The sequence below is a fragment of the Cryptotermes secundus genome, unplaced genomic scaffold, assembly GCF_002891405.2.
Source record: "Cryptotermes secundus unplaced genomic scaffold, Csec_1.0 scaffold1054, whole genome shotgun sequence".
In the NCBI taxonomy this organism is placed as follows: domain Eukaryota; kingdom Metazoa; phylum Arthropoda; class Insecta; order Blattodea; family Kalotermitidae; genus Cryptotermes; species Cryptotermes secundus.
Genome location: NW_019719379.1, coordinates 275,690 through 295,212, shown reverse-complemented (window position 1 = coordinate 295,212; position 19,523 = coordinate 275,690). Strand labels below are relative to the sequence as shown.

At 37.3% G+C, this 19,523-nt stretch overlaps 1 protein-coding gene across 3 annotated transcripts; it reads left to right on the top strand.

Annotated features, from left to right (window-relative positions):
* The first annotated feature begins 39 nt into the window (after positions 1-39).
* On the top strand, positions 40-18,905 carry LOC111866086 (elongation factor G, mitochondrial). Of its 3 annotated transcripts, none has more exons than XM_023854662.2 (14): positions 40-221; positions 1,219-1,377; positions 1,470-1,602; positions 6,100-6,421; positions 7,504-7,622; positions 8,367-8,556; positions 9,960-10,131; positions 10,236-10,382; positions 11,229-11,423; positions 13,005-13,157; positions 15,588-15,705; positions 16,512-16,631; positions 16,911-17,071; positions 18,448-18,905. In XM_023854662.2, the coding sequence occupies exons 1-14, from the start codon at positions 147-149 to the stop codon at positions 18,631-18,633; spliced, it is 2,250 nt and encodes a 749-aa protein (XP_023710430.1). In that variant the 5' UTR covers positions 40-146; the 3' UTR covers positions 18,634-18,905. The 3 variants fall into 3 exon arrangements, with proteins under 3 accessions (XP_023710430.1, XP_033608038.1, XP_033608041.1); XM_033752147.1 differs by having other exon boundaries at positions 40-239; XM_033752150.1 differs by lacking the exon at positions 40-221 and adding an exon at positions 240-260.
* The last annotated feature ends 618 nt before the right edge of the window (positions 18,906-19,523 follow it).

The following is a 19,523-nucleotide window of genomic DNA, read 5'->3' as shown; positions in this document are numbered from 1 at the left end:
AGGGGTTAGGTTAATGTTGGCACGTCAGTGTCTGTATTTCTGTAGTTAGTACCGTGCGTATCGTGTTAGGTTATGTTCGTTGGATGCGCTTAAGTTGTGGGTAGTCGACGGTTCCGGAAATTGCACATGACTTAGAAATACGGAAAATGGCAATTTTTAACTTATTTTCGAGGAGTTCGGGAGTTTTAAAAAGAAGAACTATACAGTCCAACATACTAGAGGTATTGTTGAGTACGAGTGTATGTATGGTTTAAAGTGAGGTTAGATTGTCCCTAATATTGCTTTATATATAGTTACATATGGCCTTCCGAATCTGTGAGACCTATCGTAGAAAAGCAACAGTTACATTATAAAATCTCAAGTTAATTGTTGAATCTCATATATTTTTATACAAGATTGGAGTTCATGCGGAGCTGATGAATTTTGTGGTTTTTTGAGTTACGATAAAATATAACCTGTTAGGCTGTTACCAACAATGTGTACGGTGTTGTAACCCAGAAGATCACTGAGTTACGATAAAATATAACCTTTTAGGCTGTTACCAACAATGTGTACGGTGTTGTAACCCAGAAGATCACTGAGTTACGATAAAATATAACCTTTTAGGCTGTTACCAACAATGTGTACGGTGTTGTAACCCAGAAGATCACAATATAAATATTTTGTAGCGTTAGTTTGGGGATGTTATAATTGTGAGATTGTACATAAATTCTCACGCTGTTTATTTTCAGTTTATGTACAGGTCCGTCGAGACTTGTCTAACATATATGATATTAGGAGTTTAAGGATGTCATTAAATTGGGCTTATAGATATTGATGACTTCTTCCAGTTGTGTAAAATAAAAAATTAAGTTGTTACAGGTTGTAAGATTTGAGGTTTTCACGGCGGTGACTATGAAGAAAGCAGTCTTCTGGGATTTGGCACCGTGTATCTGTGGTGTTAACCGACGTTTCGGAGGAACGTAAAGCTTTTACCGGTTCTCACGGTCTCTTTGCTTGCAGATTTCTTCTATATTTTTTCTTCTACCCTGAAGATGGAGGCGATACGTTCCTCCGAAACGTCGGTTAACACCACAGATACACGGTGCCAAATCCCAGAAGACTGCTTTCTTCTTTGTTATATGTTTATTCACGTTGCATATTTTATAATAGTTTTGTTCTGCATATTTAAAGGTAACGTTATGTTCTTATTCTTATGCTTGTGGTTTATATTCACAGGAAAATGTAGCGTATATGGCGTCATATGCTAAATATGCAGAGCACAAAGCCTTAGAGTATATTCGCAACATAGGAATCTCAGCGCATATTGATTCTGGAAAAACAACACTTACAGAACGAATTTTATTTTATACTGGGAGAATTTCTGAAATGCATGAGGTATGTTATCAAGCTAGTAGTTTCATATAGTTTATAATTTTTAGTTTTCATAATAATATCAGTGTAATTAATAAGATTCATAAATTCCACAGGTGAAAGGGAAAGATAATATTGGAGCTACAATGGATTCAATGGAACTTGAAAAACAACGAGGCATAACAATTCAGTCTGCAGCTACATACACACTTTGGAAAGATCACAATATCAATATAATAGACACACCTGGTTAGTAAACATAATATAGGTCACAGAGTTATAAATGATGTTAGTGTATAAGATAAGTGAAATGTGGGCAAGAATTTAAGACATCTAACTGAAGAAAGAAGTATCCTGTGAACATGAGGTAATGAGGGCTGGACTGTTGCCAGTTATCGAAGTTGGTGGTATGTCACAATTTATGAACAGCATCTTTGAAACAAGTAATTTAATCACATTCCTAAGGTTGGTGTAATACTGTCCTTTGTCATGTGATGAATGAAAGGTGTCACACTTGTGCATGTTGTAAGAAAGACAGATGTACATACTTTTGGAAAATGCCTGAATTTGCATAAACAGATTTATGAAAATCTTTTTTGGTTTCTTAATTCCTTTATTTACTTCTGCTTTGTGAATTTCACCATTTTAATGATGTCAAAAGCAGAAGGTTATCTTGTTAGTTCTGATGACCTGCATTGAGATTCGTGATTGTTAGGATGTTATGGAAGTGACCACATGTATCCCTTGACACTGTAATTATTGAATAACTAATTATTTGGAAAATGCAGATAAGAGTAACACTCAGTGCTACATAATAATAATAAAAAGTATTTCAGTATGTCAATGCAAACATTTTATGGCAGTGTAAGGAATGCATGCAGAACAATTTCAAATATCTGCTGTAATCTTGATAAATTTTATTTGATTCACTGATTGCACTAGCAGTCTGAAGCAGAGCTGATATGACTTGAATGGAAGAGCATCCAACTCTTCCACCTGAGACGTTTGAGAATTTTCTGCCTTATTTGCATGAAATTCACTGCATAACAAGGTTCTCCTTTTCCTACATTCCTACCATTAGACATGGCATTTGGCTTTAGAAACTTGAACCTACATGATTCTTCTGTATATACAAACAGTACAAATTGTTATTATGTATTATTTAACTGCAAATTGGTTTTTGCCTGGTTGCAGTGGTACTACAATAAGACAACAGACAAATAACACGCACAAACACATTCAAACAAAAGAGCACACAAACATTAGTAGAAAAATGAAACATACTATATAATACACTAACAGTAATGAATGTGTAATGTCATGTTCTCATTTTCCCTTCATTTCTCTTTACTGCACTTATGTAATCCTCCCATCCTTAACACTGTCCTCCATCTCTTCTTCAGTTGTGTGAGAGCTTAATCCATATGTCTTTTGTTCTAAAGTTTTCCATAAATAGAAATTATATGGGTTGAGGTCAAGAAGTGCATTGGCCATAGATTACTACTGAACATTTTGTCTGCAGACAATTCATGCCAAGTGTACGTGGATATCTATACTGTATGAGCAGTAGCAGGGTATTGTGTGGAGAATGTATACTGCCATTATTTTTATGTTAACACTTTGCGGACCGGCAATTTAAATATTTAACTCACCATGGGGACCGGCATTTTTAAACCTACTACCCTATCTTGTGCACTGTTTACTTTAAAAATTAATATAAAATCTCCTAATTAATTTTATGAACTAAAATTTTTGGAGAACACTTACCAATACTCCTAGAAGTGCTTGAGAGTGTGATATTTCTGGAGACATTCCCCTTTGTGGAGTGGCATTACACAGAACTTGCAAATGTAGACAGTCATACTTCTTTTTTTGTGAACTGTGCAAACACGGCATTGCCTAGAAGGATGCTTCCCCTTGGAATGTTCACTCTTCACAATTTTCACGAGGGTATGTTTCCGCATATCACCCGAGAGTCGCCCGGGGGGGGTCCACATAAGGCCTGCATGGGGTGGGAGTTGATGGGCCCAGTCACACTAAGTCTGCATCTGACTCTGGTTCTGCCGCCACCATCTGGTCTGTAGCCCATGGTGTCCGATGGAATTTGTTTCACCCCTGAATTTCCAATAAACTGTCCCAAAGTAGGCGTTTTGTCTACTTTTCCCCATGTGGCTGTCCCCGCAATGTTACTACCCGCATTTTCGTTGGAGTTACCGTCACTTTTACTGTCTGTGGCCACAATTCTCTGTTGTCCCCTGTCACTGCCACTGTCTGAGTCACTATCACTACACATCTCACAAGGCATGTCAGATAGCTCATCGGAGAACAAGTCAGATATTTCTTGTTCTCCGAGAGATTGCTTGGTCTTCAACTGCTTTTGTCCTTGATCCATATTGAACTACTAACTTACTGCCTGGTGCATACAGCTTGAAGACAAACAAAGGCATTTTCCTTTGGAGTGGGATAGGAAAATGGCGAGGTCATGTTACTGACTACTAAGCAAACATTCGGGAGGTCTGTTACACACCAGTTATGCATCTGCGTGGTGCCAGAGCAAGGTATAGTGTGTTGCAACATAACGTGTTTTAAAATCATAATATTATCCCACCAGTCTGCCACGTTTAAAAGCGAAAAGCATAATATTATGTGACCGGTCCACAAAGTGTTAAATGTAAAGTAATCGCTGTGCTTAATTAATTAATAATCATGCCTTGAAGATATGGAGGTATAGTTCCACCATTCTTGACCTCAGCACTCTATGGAGGAGAGTAGTCAGCTTTATGTCCTGGCCACTCTACCCATTTGGAAGGAGACTTCAGTATTTATTGGATAGCAGAGAGAGTGGGCCCAGGAGCTGGTCTGTGTGCTATTCTTCATCTGTCAGCCACACATAAATGACCAAAATGTGTGTTTCATGTACTATTCAGAATTAGTTGTGTCTGAGAAGAAAATTTACGTAGTTACTCTACCACCTGTATCAACACTCCTCCATACACCAGTTTTGGAGTTAGGTAACCTCAAATATGAACCTTAGATTGCATAAGGTCCAAGTTCTGAGGAATTAACAAAACAGCTGGAAGGAAGTTTCGCATTTTTTGTACAACTGTGTATACAAGAGTGCGCCATTGGTCCTTATCCTGAACTAAAATATTTTAGCACATTACTCTTCATAATACTGCATTTGATGAATGATTTTACTATATTTCGTGGTATTTATAGGTGCTAATTGGTGACTTGATTATTGAAACAGAATTCAGAATTTGTAATTTTAATAAAAACGTTCTTAGGAGCTGGGAAAGTGAGTGAGTATAGCAATGCGCACGGGCTGGATGGCCAAGGTTTGATTCCTGCCAAGGGCAAGTATTTTTTTTTTTATTTTACACTGTGTCCAAACTGCCTCTGTGGTCCAGTGAGCTTCCTATCCGTTGGGTACTGCGGGCTCCTTCCTCAGGGGTCTATAGTGGCCTGGGCATGATACCGACCACTCACATCCATAATGTTGTATTTTAGCGTCCTGTTGCACTGATTTTCATCCATGATATGTATACACTTGCCGTCTTGTAGTGCACTCAATTTCACCTGTTACCTCACGACATGTTTCGGCAACATAGTGCCATCATCAGGTGCCCTAATTGTGCTAATCTATTTCATTACTTGCCTTTATAAAATTATTTAAAAAGTATTTAAAAAGTGCGTATTTGTCAACTATAATAAATTTACACACACTAAAACTTGTTAAGATTATTCATCTTACGTGTCATAATTAAAACTTGCGTGTTGTGTGTTTCCTTCTTAGTTGCGAGTGTTGTAACAACACTCTCAGCTAAGAAGGGAACACACATCACAAGACACGGTTTACACAGAATATAAGAAAAACGACCCCCACAGTGGAAGAACCACACACAAGTTTTAATTATGACACATAAGATGAATAATCTTAACAAGTTTTAGTGTGTGTAAATTTATTATAGTTGACAAATACGCACTTTTTAAATAATTTTATAAAGGCAAGCAATGAAATAGATTAGTGTAATTCGGGCACCTGATGATGGCACTGTGTTGCCGAAACATGTTGTGAAGTAACAGGTGAAATTGAGCGCACTACAAGACAGCAAGTGTATACATATCATGGACTCACATCCATCTAGTGCCAAGGTCAAGAGTGGTGGAGCTGCACCTCCACTCCACATACATCTTAATGGCATGGTGATTAATTAATGAAGTGTAGGGACAGTTTTTTTTTTTTCCTTGGCACTACAGCCCCAGTGGGCCTAGGCCTTCCTCCATGAACTCATTTCACTTCGGTTTTTCTAGATCTTACACATATGGTAGGACTCCTTGGGTGAGTGATCAGCTCGTTGCAAGGCCTCTACCTGTAGACAAACACAGAAAAACACACACAATCCATGCCCTGAGTGGGATTTGAACCCACGATCCTGGCTTCCGAGCGAGCGAAGACAGTGCACGCCTTAGACCACTCAGCTACCGTGACCAGCAGGGACAACTTTACCTATACTTACTTTATCATAATGAAAACTTTAGAACAGAACACAATTTGTGTATCACTGTTCTACAGCAAAGAACATTTAGGATCAGTATACTTTTAACAGATTTGTCTCCATCTCCTCACTCTTAATACTTGAGAGTTAATTTTGTTCTCAAATTTTGCCACAAGGTATAATTTTTATGATTACTATTTTGTTTTGGTGATGAATACTATCAGTAATGTTTTATCATGTGTTCTAGGTCATGTTGATTTCACAGTGGAAGTAGAACGATCGTTGAGAGTGTTGGATGGAGCCATTCTAGTTCTTTGTGCTGTGGGTGGAGTACAGAGTCAGACTATGACAGTTAACAGACAAATGAAGCGATATAATGTTCCATGCCTGGCATTCATTAACAAACTTGATCGACTGGGAGCCAACCCCAGTAGAGTGCTGTCTCAAATGAGGTCCAAACTTGGTCATAATGCTGCATTTTTACAACTGCCTATTGGTCTAGAAGGTGAAACACAAGGTGTAGTTGATCTGATAAAGCAGAAAGCTTTGTATTTCGATGGGCAATTTGGGTTAGTAGAAATTAATAATGTATTTTAAGATATATATTTATGTTATAAATATTGCAAATTTTGTATGCCTAAACAGAATTACATTTCATAAAATTCAAAGGAGAACAAAAAGGAAAGTACAAGGATGTATAAAAATGTTTGAGGCTCATATATTTATTGAGGCACTGTGAAGAGCTGAGAGGTGTGGATGAGGTGGCCATTGTATTGTATGTTGGCAGTTTCATATATGCAATCCAATTGTTATACCTGAACTTCATTATCTCATATACATGTATGTTCAAGTGTATGTTGAACCTCATGTACAGCTCCCAGTAGCTAATGAGAGGAACAAAATTTGTGTTTAAGGTCTTTCATTCTGGTCCGTCACATTAACCAATTAACAATCAAGTTCCTTCCGTCAAATGTGACACATTAACCAATTAACAATCAACAATCAAGTTCCTTGATTGTTGATTGTTAAAATTTGTGTGTTCAGTTTTTTTAAAACCCCAAAAAACAGCTTTGAAAGTAAGCAATGTTGCAGCCAACACTTGGTGATGAAAAGTTAAGCCTTGCAAAGATTTGAATGGCATTTAAGCTGAAAATAGCCAAATATTAGCTGAGGATGACAAGCAAGTTTGTTGTCCAACAGCCAAGCATGATTCAATAATCACCTGATAAAGTTTTATAAGGTATGGTTAATACCAATCATTTCTCAACAACTCTTGACCTTACTGATGAAGCTAAAATATCATATTGTTCATGCCAGTCCCTTGTCACCAGTGATTGGTATGCATAATGTGGTGCCACAATTTGTTTTGTAATTACTGTTTTGTTAAATGTTTATTGAGTTTATTTTAGTTCAATATTAGTACACTGGTTACTTATACTTCTCATGCTGATGACATGACTTATCATCAAAATGTTCATCTCAAATCTGGAAGGTACCTGGTTCAACTCTCTTACCAAGATAACAGTATTAAGAGAATTAAAATGTAATGAAATGTTGCAGTTTGTGTATTAATTTTGTACAGATGCTTCTAGATCTCAGAACTAGAGTAATTTCCTAAGTTATAAAATATTGTTTTGTGTTGGTTATGCAGAGAGGTTGTACGTGAAGATGAAATTCCATGTGAAATGAGGTGTGAATCTGAAGACAAAAGGCAGGAGCTGATAGAACATGTGTCGAATGTGGATGAAATATTAGGGGAAATGTTTCTGGGTAAGTGCCAAGTACTGTCTCTTATGAATTGTTTTCTGTGTTGAACTACAGCTTATACTGCAGTCAGGCCGTACAGATATATGTATATAATAGTCAGTGAAATTTAATCCTGCACATTTTGCAAATTTGTCTAAAAAAAATGAAATATTGTTATAATGAAAATGAGTGAAAGTATGAGACATGTCATGCAGACTGTATCATTATGAGTAAGCAGATTGGAGTGGTAGTGACACTGTAGGCACTGAATATTACAGTTGAGTGGGTAGTATTTTTGCTTCATATTCAGGAGATCACATGTTCAGATCTTAGTCCAGAAACTGGCTATTCTGACATGCAGAATTTTTAGTGTGGAGACCTCTTAGAAAGTTCGTGACAGGAACATCAAGAAGTGGGTAGGATGTAACATTAAGATGGAATGTGGTGACGTAGGTTGTGAGGGTAGGAGGTGATTGGAAGTGAATGCAATACTGAAATATCCATCCTGATACAGATACTAGTATTCTTACTGAAGTGGGTCAACTTGCGATACAGTCTTTTCTATACGTATTCACTTACTTGGCCTTAAGTGCTGAAGTCCTATAGTTTCTGCTCCATGCAAAATTTTTCTACATATAAGATTTATATGTTTGGATCATAAAAGAATTCTGTACAAATATACAGTTATTTTACTGTATATTCATTGCAAATTTGTATATTTGTGACTTATATATGTTGGAAATCTAATGAACCATTCAATTTATGCAGAAGAGAAGTCTCCAACTGAAAGAGATATTATGGCTGCTATTCGCCGTGCCTGCCTCCACCGAGTTTTCACTCCAGTAGTAATGGGTAGTGCACTGAAGAACAAAGGAGTTCAGCCCCTACTAGATGCAGTTCTCAGTTATTTGCCTAATCCAGGAGAAGTGGAGAATGTTGCACTGCAGGAGAAAGAAGGGTTAGTTCTTGGCCCTTTTCTGATTTATTTTGTTTATACCTTCCTTATTAGTGATTGGCAGCATCAAGAATTTTAAAGTGAGATGAATTTAAATTCAATATTGATTGACAATCCTGTAAGCTGTGAAATTTTTACTATTATCTGCTTTCTTCACTCTAAAAACATAAGTGCTGCAGGAATCCATTGTGAATTATGCGTGGTGTTTTAAGGCCAAAATGTAATGAGAGTGAAGGAACTGTAAGACAGTAGTGTAGAATGTTCAAAGATGGGCAAACAAATGTTCACGATGAAGAGTGAAATGTTCGGCCATCTGTAGTGACTGATATTCTTGTTCAAAGTGTTGATCAAAAAATTTGTGGAACAATTTCAGAACTTCTGTATGAATTTCCATTAATTTCATGCAGTGTTTTTTGTGAGATTATCACAGTTAGGCTAGGCTATCACACATTTTGGGTGAGGTGGGTTTCAAAATGCTTGTGGGTGCTCATAAAATGCAGAGAATGGCCTTGGCTTTGATTTTTTTAGTGATGCTACAAATATGGTGTTGAAGTTCTTAGTCACGTCGTACGAGTAACAGGTGATGAATCATGGGTTTCATTTGTTAGTGTTGAAACTAAAGAGCAGACAAAGCATTGGATGCACACATGTTCACCAAACAAGCCAAAAATTGTAAACAAACGTCTACCAGAAAGCTGATGGTAACTGTTTTCTGGGACAGAAAGAAAGTTCTGATGCTGGAATTCATACAACAAGGACCACAATATCAGAATTTTGTGTGCGAAACACTAAAAGAAGTGTGTAGGGACATTCAGAACAGAAAGCGTGGAATGCTGACATCTATGTTAATGCTTCTCCATGACGAGGCTCATCTGCATATGAGTACAGCTGCTTGCACCTGAGCACTGCTGGAACATTTCAACTGGGCGTCATTTGACGACTCTCCTTACAGCCCCGATCTGCTCTGAGCAACTACCACCTGTTCCCACGTATCTACCTGAAGTACTGGTTGAGATAATTGCACGTTAACAGTAATGTGGAGCTGATTGAAGGTGTCAAAATGTGGCTGAGCTCACAGGTGGCATACTTTTTTGACACAGGCAAACAAAATCTTATTCCCTGATAAGACAGGTGCCTCAGTTCTAGCAATGGCTATGTGAAGAAGTAGCTTAAGTATGTACATATTTTTTGTATATAATACATTTTTTCTTATTGTTTTTTTGTTAAAAGCTTGCCAGAGGTTACTTTCTGAATAGCTGTCATGTTAGTACTAGTAAAAGCAAAGCCAGTTATATTAGTACTGTACCAGGTGTTACTGTCAACTCTTGTTAAAACTCTTCTTGTGAGTCTGACGTAACATCACGTACCTGTATGTACATAAATTGCATTTATTGACTTTATTTCAGGCAAGAAACAGAGAAAATAATCTTGAGACCTGAACGGAGTAATACCCATCCTTTTGTCGGCCTTGCATTCAAGCTTGAAGGAGGAAAATTTGGTCAGCTTACTTACCTTAGATGTTATCAAGGAGTGCTGGGGAAAGGAGAATATTTGTACAACGTCAGAACTAAGAAAAAGGTTTTAATTTGTATGTTTTATAATGTTGTTGACTGAAGTAACCTCAGCTTACTTTCACTTGAACTCGTGTTTTATTTTACTGACTGATTCATGTATTCTTGCAGGTTCGCATTCCTCGTTTAGTACGTTTACATTCCACTGAAATGGAGGATGTGAATGAGGTATATGCAGGAGATATATTTGCACTCTTTGGTGTTGACTGTGCAAGTGGTGACACTTTTGTAACTGACAATAAGTTGAACTTGTCAATGGTAATTATGGAATGGATCTTTATATAATGTTGTTATTTCTCTCTTAAGATTGTGGTCTTCTGGGATGTAATGCTGTGTGGTGTAGTTTGATGTCACATTCAAGAAGGCCGTCTATGTATGTAATCGCCCAGTGTGTCTCTCTGACTGGCGGTCTGTCGCACTCTGTTTCTTCAAAACAGTAAAAAATTACCAACAACAGAACATGCTCCTTTTAGAGGGATAGACAATGAAAAATTGTTAATTTTTGTGTGACATGCATGGATTTGAGTTCTGCCAACACATTTCTCCCTCCATAAAGAAACTGCAGACAACAGTGGGATCATGGCAACAATGGTGTCATGGCTGAAACGTCCTGTGAGTTCACTGTAAGGCCTTAAGAGCAGTGCTTATCATCTCAGTGCATGATTGTTAACTGCAGGGTGTGGTAACAGATTGCATTGATAACACTGATTGCTTGAGACATGACAAGTATCAAGTAACATTATATATCCTAATTGCATTACCATGGTTAAATTGGCATGTCAAGACATCCTATAAGATATATTGCACTGAACATTGAGAGATGCCTAATTTGGGAATGCTACAGTAATAGGCAGATGGGTGATTCATCATTTGGCCTGTGACCATAAGCATGCACATTTGTGCATGACATATATAACAAAAATTGTTTCTGGAATCGAGGTGCTACTGTAATTTTTCTGTGTGCAAAATTGTACTCTGTAAAGTAGTATTTCACATTTTTTATTCACCACAACTTTCAGACAAAATTGTTTTGGTAAAGTGGTGGATAAATTTTGCAATTAAGTACTGTATTAGTTTTTAATGCAACCATCTTTTCTTTTACAGGAATCAATCCATATTCCTGATCCTGTTGTGTCAATGTCAATTATGCCTGTTAATTCAAAGGATCGTGATAACTTCAGTAAGGCTGTAGCTCGATTCACAAAAGAGGATCCCACATTTCAGTTCACTTATGATGTTGATAATAAGGAAACCATTGTGTCAGGAATGGGAGAGCTTCATTTGGAAATATATGCCCAGGTGAGATTTTACCTTATGACATTCTTTATGTACATTACAATGTATTACAACATCACTGTTGAGGTTACAGGGCTGTGCATATCTCAACCACTAGTTTCTGACATTTCTACCACACAGACTCACTTTCAATACCATAAACATAAGGCTTGTGACATGGCGTCACTGGGGCAGGTTTTCTCTGCCAGTGCCTCTGCTCTGTGTGATAGATCTGAACAGCCAGCACATTATTATGACCTCAGTCCTCATTTGTAATTTCACCTGTGACCCAGTTCTTGGCTGTACGCAGAGTGAAGATGTGAACTGGACTGTGGTGAAGGTGGAGATTCATAGACAGCATTTCAGTTTATATACAGAAACCCTGGACCAAGTTCAATTCAAATTAAATTAGCCTTTTTCATGACTTAATTAAGTATCCTGCTTAAGAAGTAAATATAAAATAGTGCGGTCATCTGTTACAGCATATCAGTTCTATATTGGAAAATTGTGTCAGTATTTTAATACAATATAGCCTATATAGATTACAGTCACAATGTTAACAATAGTGTCGCATGTAGATTCTAAAGGGTTCGATGATGGTGTATAACACACAGAATTACTGGGTTTTTCGACTTTTTCCATCTTCCAGTATTCTAGAGAATAGAAAACGCTATGTTTCGGAAACTGGATCTGTTTCTGTCTTCAGGCAAAAAGGGGGAGGGAGAAGACACCTACTCAGTTGAATCCCTTAGAAGAGCTAATCTCAATCTGTCTCGTATATCTTCTTATAATTTGAAAACATTCAGAATTCAGAAACAATGCGGCTGCATTACATGGGTCACAAAATATATGTGGAAAGACTGCAAAATAAACCCATACAATTTGGATGATTAGATTACAGAAACAGTTCAATTTTCTATATTGGCAGAATGCAGAGTGATAAATCCTCTGAATTAAAGATGGATAACAGGACCAGCAGAACAACGTAGGTAGAATAATATTGTTGCATATGTGAGTGTACAGGGTGCAGCAGTGGTATATAAAGTGCTGTGCAGTAGGAAATGGTCTGAATAAAAAGAAATGCTGCCCATGACATGTGAAACTTGTGCCTAAATCTCCTTTGGACATGTAGTACATACTTACATTCAGTAAATGTTGAAATGTAACCATGAACATGTGTTGTGGCACGACCACCCAATTCTCTCTACTGTTGGAAGCAACTACATAGATCAGAATGCAGTTAACAGTAATGCCTTCCTCCATTTCATTCAGTAAATTACAGCAGGGCTTTGAAAACAATTACATTTCACTGACACACACTGTGTTTAGTGGCAGCAATCAGGATAAAACACATAACACTTTGCTTACTAATCTTGTATGCTAACAACTGATATGCCATAAACTCATATTAATTGAAACTGAATGTCTGTTTTATGTACCAGCTTCCTACTTCTATTCAGTGGTAGCTTGAGATGGTTTCACTTCAAGTAATTGGAAGTTTAAGAGCCTAACATATGTATGAGATGAAAAGAAAAAAGATTCTGAGTTTAAGTGAACAGTTATTTCCAGTTTTTAGTTTTCTACTATGTTCCTAATTTATTTCAGCGCATGGAGAGGGAGTATGGTTGTCCTGTTCACCTTGGGAAACCAAAAGTATCATTCCGTGAAACTCTTTTGGCTCCCTGTGAATTTGATTATCTCCATAAAAAGCAGTCTGGAGGGGCAGGACAGTTTGCTCGAGTCACAGGGGTTATGGAGGTAATTGACCAGTACCATAATTCTTCATTTTAGTATCCTCCTGGGCAGTAATTAATTCATTCAAATGGATGTCTTGATAAGTAAAAGTATTGTGACATGTTGTGCAACGGAGAACCCCCCCCCCACAAGCAGTGACGCGGCGGGTGAGTCAGCGCTCCCCTCCCCCCCTCCGCACGGTAACGTAACGCGCGGTGACACAACAGGATGACGTGGCACCGATTCCTACTGTGACGTGGCATGCAACAGGCAAGCACTGCGGCTATATAAGGGAACTGCACAGCAGCTACGAGTTAGTTGAAATGTGGACATCGCCGAGTTCAGTAGTAGTCGAGCGAATGTGTTATCAACGAGTTCTCAGTTCGCAAGTTACGAGCTACAGACATGTGTGCGAGAATCAGTGATAGTTCGTGATAACCAGTTATATTTGGAGTGTGTAATTCAGGGAGACTTGTATAGCTCCCCCGTACTGTAAACGTGTAGACTACTGAAGACAGAGTGAACTGATTTGTGCATAGGGTTATAAAGTGTGAAACCCCGCAACTGTGTTATAATTAATTGTAGCCGTTATTTGTAGATTGTTAAATAAATCAATTAACAGTCTGAACGGCGTCTTAAGTAACAAAACACGTTACAGTATTTTAACTATAGAACTTCAGATTCCTGAATTGACTAAGAATGCACAAGTTTTGAAAAATCCACAGTTGCACTTTCAGATCAGTTTTCAGAATTCATTATACAGTGTAGTAGATTTTCCAGTCATGTTCTTTGAGTATGAAGTGCAATTTGTTATTGTGAGCAAAGAACATGAATTACAAGTGTTTGGAAGTTCCCCCCCCCCCAAAAAAAATATTTGGGCTTAGAAAGGCTGAAGTAAATTTAAAAACCTGTCAGAGTACCATCAAATTATATAACATAGGGTGTCATTAATTTACTATAACTTAATTGGTAATGCAACATGTTTTGACATCAAAGTGTCATCATCAGGGGCATTCATTCAATTACTACAGTGATAAAGATGCTGAGGGTTATTTTACATGATTGTACATGAAGTAACTGACAATTTGCTGTCTGGCTCTGTGTAGAGCAGTTCTTTCTTTGGAAAGGTAGATACTGCAGATGTATGTGGAACAGTAATCTTCAAATTATTCATTACATTTCAAGGATTTTAGTTGACCTGAATGAGGTAAACAGCGACTGATGGACTTGTAGTGATGGTGTTCAATATTTAAGTTCGACAACAGCCAATAAATTCCTGAACAGATGACTCTCAGTTGTATGTCCAGTTAATACCCTCAGATAAAGAGCTGATTAGTCATATAGTGAAAGATATTGTCATCAGTAGTCTCTGCATATTTACTTTCTTAAACATCTGTGGTCGTAACTTATGTGAGTTTTCATACTGTGAACAATAATAATGAAGTGTTCAAATTTCAGGGCAATTCTAATCCTGCCTTTGAAAAGAAAGCAGCTTTCAGTTCACCTTCATTTGCACCACAGTGAAATCTGTACAAAATGAATTACTGAGATAATGGGTTTTCTTGTAAGTAAGTAAAGGTATCCCTGTAACAGGCCGTGGAGGTCCATAGAGTTGGGAGATGTTGAGGCTCCCACATTTTCTAGACAGTCGGCTCAGAGATGGTGGTAAGGTTGTCAGCCTTACGCACCAGTTGCCCTTTACCCCCAGGAATATTCCTGGTACTCATTTCTGTGAGAGGCTGAGTTGACCCCAGGGCCATAGGGCTTTTCTTGCAGTGTGTTGAATTTTTTATTAAATGGGGTTTATGCAAAATTACAAGAAATTGTTAATCTTCTTATAAGATTTACTGTATAGAATTATGATAAAATAATTTGTTTCCATATATAAATAATTAAAGAAGCAGTATATATATGAATAAATACAATTACCTCATCAGTAATGTAAATGAATTTTTCAAACAGTGACATGAAATATACACTGAAGGAAGAGCTCAGATTAGAAACAAAGGAATGAATAATTATGATGTGACAAGCAGTGTGGGTTAGGTGAGTGTTCATAATGAGACAATTTGCCAGAGATTATGTGGTAACGATTTGTGGCAGAGAAGAAACGTGTATATCAGTTGTCATTTTGACCACAATCTCGCTAAGTTTATGTACTGGTTCTGGAAGGTAGAACATTTATTACAGTAAATAAAAATTCTGTAACTAGGTTTTTATTGGGCTTTGTCATAAAGAAATATTTGCTAAGCATGTGATCTCACTACATGTAATTACACTATATTGGTTTGTTAGGGAAGATATGGAAATTGGTGCAGGTTTGTATGAACACTTGGTGATAATGGAGTCCTCTGGTCACTAGTAGATTTCTCTTTTGGAACCTATTCACCTATATGCAATGTGGTCACAATTATTCTTACATTATTCATAATGTAATTTTTAAATTTGTTTCAGCCTTTACCACCACATCAAAATACATTACTAGAATTTGTTGATGAAACTGTAGGAACAAATGTGCCAAAGCAATTCATACCAGGAGTAGAGAGGGGATTCCGAATAATGGCACAGAAAGGTTTGTATGCAGATGTTCTGGGGTTTCTTCTTTTTCTTTTTGTTTGTATGTTGTGCGCACACTACTCTTGGATGGCCAACCTCTCTTTCTGAAGGCCCAGGTTTAATCCCAAGGTAATTAGTGTGTCAATTTTTTGTTCAAAGTGGCACTGGCACAAGTTCTTCTGTCTTCTCTTCCCCCATTCCGGTGATGTTTTATATTCATATATCTCCACTCTTGAGGTTTCCTTGAAGCCTGATTATCCAGCATGTGGTATGCCTTCAGTCCCCATTTGGATCTTCATTTCTGACCAGGACTTTTCATTCTGTTTCACTAACATTTCTCATTTCAAAAATAAATCTTAAATATTTGGTAGAAAGGGCTTAAATCAGTTGTATTAATTTTGATGTACACCGGCAGTATATGCGTAGTTTGTTTTCTTTAATAAGCATTAAATTTTAAGCCCAGGCCTTATATAGTGAAAGTAACAAGCATAGTACCTACACCTTAGGCCAGGAATAATGACATCCCATTGGTATAAGGGTCTTTTAGTCAGTTGTTACCCTTTATAATGATTGTTTATGTGAGTCATTTGTACCAAGAACCAAAGGAATATTCTCAACATTCAGAGAATAGAATACATGCAGGCAGAAACTGTGGTTATTGTGACGTACTGTATAGAATAGTTAATAGAATTAGTGTAAACTGGAAAAAAACTTATTGCCATGTTATAACACTTAAAATTTGTTGCTATGGTTACAGACTGTAAAGAAACATACAGTTTGTATTTTGCTAGCAAATTCAGACTCCATATCTGTTCATTACAGGCTTGTTATGTGGTCATAAACTGTCAGGCATCAGATTTCGGCTACAGGACGGTGCTCATCATATTGTAGATTCCAATGAACTATCTTTCATGCTTGCAGCTCAAGGTGCCATAAGGGAAGGTATGTTTTATAAATTGTTTGTTGCATTTTAGGGCATCTAATAACACATTTCACCATTTGTAGACATAAAATATAGTGCTGTTCCAATAGGTGCAGTTTTGCAACTTTTCATTGCAAGTACATCAAAAATTGATCAGCTGTTTGCTACACCCTATGTATGGAAGATGTTTTTAGCCATAGATATATTGCTTCATTCCATGCACAGATGAATGCTGAATGGACATGTGTTATGAATAGATCCTGTGCTACATAATTTAAAAGTGCTGTATATTCTTCCAGTATTTGAATCAGGTATCTGGCAAATTATTGAACCAATCATGGCTGTTGAGGTAACAGTACCAGAAGAGTTCCAGGGGGCTGTGATGGGTCAGTTGAACAAGCGTCATGGTATCATCACCAGCACTGATGGCATTGAAGGGTGGTTCACAGTGCATGCAGAGGCAAGTTAATAGCAATACACATATATATCTGTTGACTTTCAAGGTCTGTATTAAAATTGAGGTGTGAAGATGTGTCATGCATCAGTGCAATAGAAGTGTCTCAGGTCACCTACCCACATCCAACTACACTGTCAGCTGCCAAGGTGATAGTTACTGAGTTCTGGAACACACAAGGCATCACTGCATATTCTCATTAATTCATTTTTCTTTAACCTGCTTACTGCCAAGCATATTACTACAGATATGCAGATATTGTGGAACTTAATGGAGTTCTGTGCACAAAATAAGAAGTATACATCTGGAAAATAAAATATTATGTATTGTTGTGCTGTGTCTTAACATATGTTATGAATTACATGCAACTGAAAATCAAACATCAGACAAATTATATGATGGCAGACCTAGCAGAACACTCCTAATGAGACCAGTATATTTTAAAATATATGTAATATGAAAGAAGAGCTAATAGATTGACATGCACTAGGGAAAGTAGGGGGCTTACGTGGAATTGGAAGTGGAGGTGTTGATGATGACAGTAATGACGGCACTGTTTAATCTATTAATGTTTAAAAATTGTGCAGCCCTGCTCTCTAATCTCATTTCTGTAACTGTGTATGATGACAGTTGATCACACGTTCAGACAGTTGCGCTTAAAAATTGTGGCTGTTATGCCAGACTTTTACTGCATTATCATATTTGTCTCAAGCCATATTTATTTATTTGTCTCCATTGCCAAATGGTAATCCTGATGCATCTTTCTGTATCCATTCATGAATTATTCCTTGTGGAATATTCTCTTTGTCATTGTATGAATCATTTGGCCATTGATGCATTGCTTGTTCATTTTTCCATTTCCTCTTTATGAATATTTGATTTCCTCCACACCAGGTACATCAGTCAGCAAAGTCTCATTTGTGATAATGGGTTGTATCATCACATGAAGGCAAGAATTCAATTGCACATCACACCCATACACCTCAGTAAATTATAAGAGAATGGGCAGAATCCATGTCTGCAGTGGAATCCATTGAAAGAGTGCTCTATTTTCTCCCTGTTTTGTGTATAGTAGAATCAATGTTCTCTGCATAGGTACCACAGTTGAACAGGGAGCAAATTATTATGTAAGATCAGTGAGGAGAAAATGTGTGCACATTTATATTAATAGATGTGCAATATGCATTACAGAGGGTGCTTCAAAATAGAATGAATTCAGGCTGTATGATTTGTCCCCCCGCAGGGAACATGTTAATACCTATGCTATATCCAGATCTACATTGTAACAGACCAAACTATAATGAACTTTTACTAGATTTAACTTTTACACAATTTTCAGGCATGAAATAATTGTGGTCCTTCAACATTCCTGTGTATTTCAGGTACCACTGAATGACATGTTTGGTTATGCCTCTGAATTGAGATCCGGCTCCCAAGGGAAAGGCGAATTCAGTATGGAATACAGCAGATATTCACCTGTTTTGCCAGATGTACAGGAGGCGTTAATTCGGCAATATCAGGAGAGCCAGTGCATCACACAGGAATTAAAGAAGAAGAAGAAGAATTAGTGTCTTTAATTTGTGTGCTGTAAAATACATTATGTTTATAGCAAATTAATGCCAAAGACCAAGCAGTTTCATGAGTTTTGTCTTATTGTAATTGAATAATGTCATTATAGCTTGGGTCACTGCTATTGTTATGTAATAAGCAGCAGTGTTTAATTTCATAGCATGTTAACAGTAACAGCAGCATCACCATCACGATCTCCTTTTTTTTTTTAAATTCGCTTAGTGGGGGGTGGAGTCCATCTGGGTCTGCTTGGCATGGTGGCCACTGATTGGCCTATTGTATCTGCCCCGGGTGATTATGATGATGGAGAATTTGGTGGAATGAAGATTGACAGGGGAACCGAAGTACTCGGAGAAAACCTGCCCTACTGCCACTTTGTCCACCACAAATCACACTTGACCAGACGCAGGATTGAACCTGGGCTGCTGCAGTGGGAAGCCAGTGACTAACCACTTGATCTATGGCGTGACCTTATCACGATCTCCTTAATTTCTGTTCTTGTAACACTCATCAATAGTTCATGAGTTCACAAAGTATTTTATTGGTTGTAATAATTCACACAGAACTATAAAATAATACACAGTGATCAAATAAACAAGGTTGATTTATTTAGTGCAACACAAACTCCAGTTAGCTTATGAAGTACACTTGAAAATTTTCAAAGTTCATGGTCAAATTGTTGAAGGAGTAATACACATTTGATGTCAAACACCTAAACATTGTTCAAAAACCTTACAGATGCTTATAAAGCATCTTTCTTCCTACTATCAAAAATTAACTACAGAATACAAATGTGAGTGGTTTATTATTTAAAATGAATGAGTTATAGAAATTTCCCCATTAGCTGAAAATTATATAATTTTTAACTCTGTGACTATTGAAAATTAAC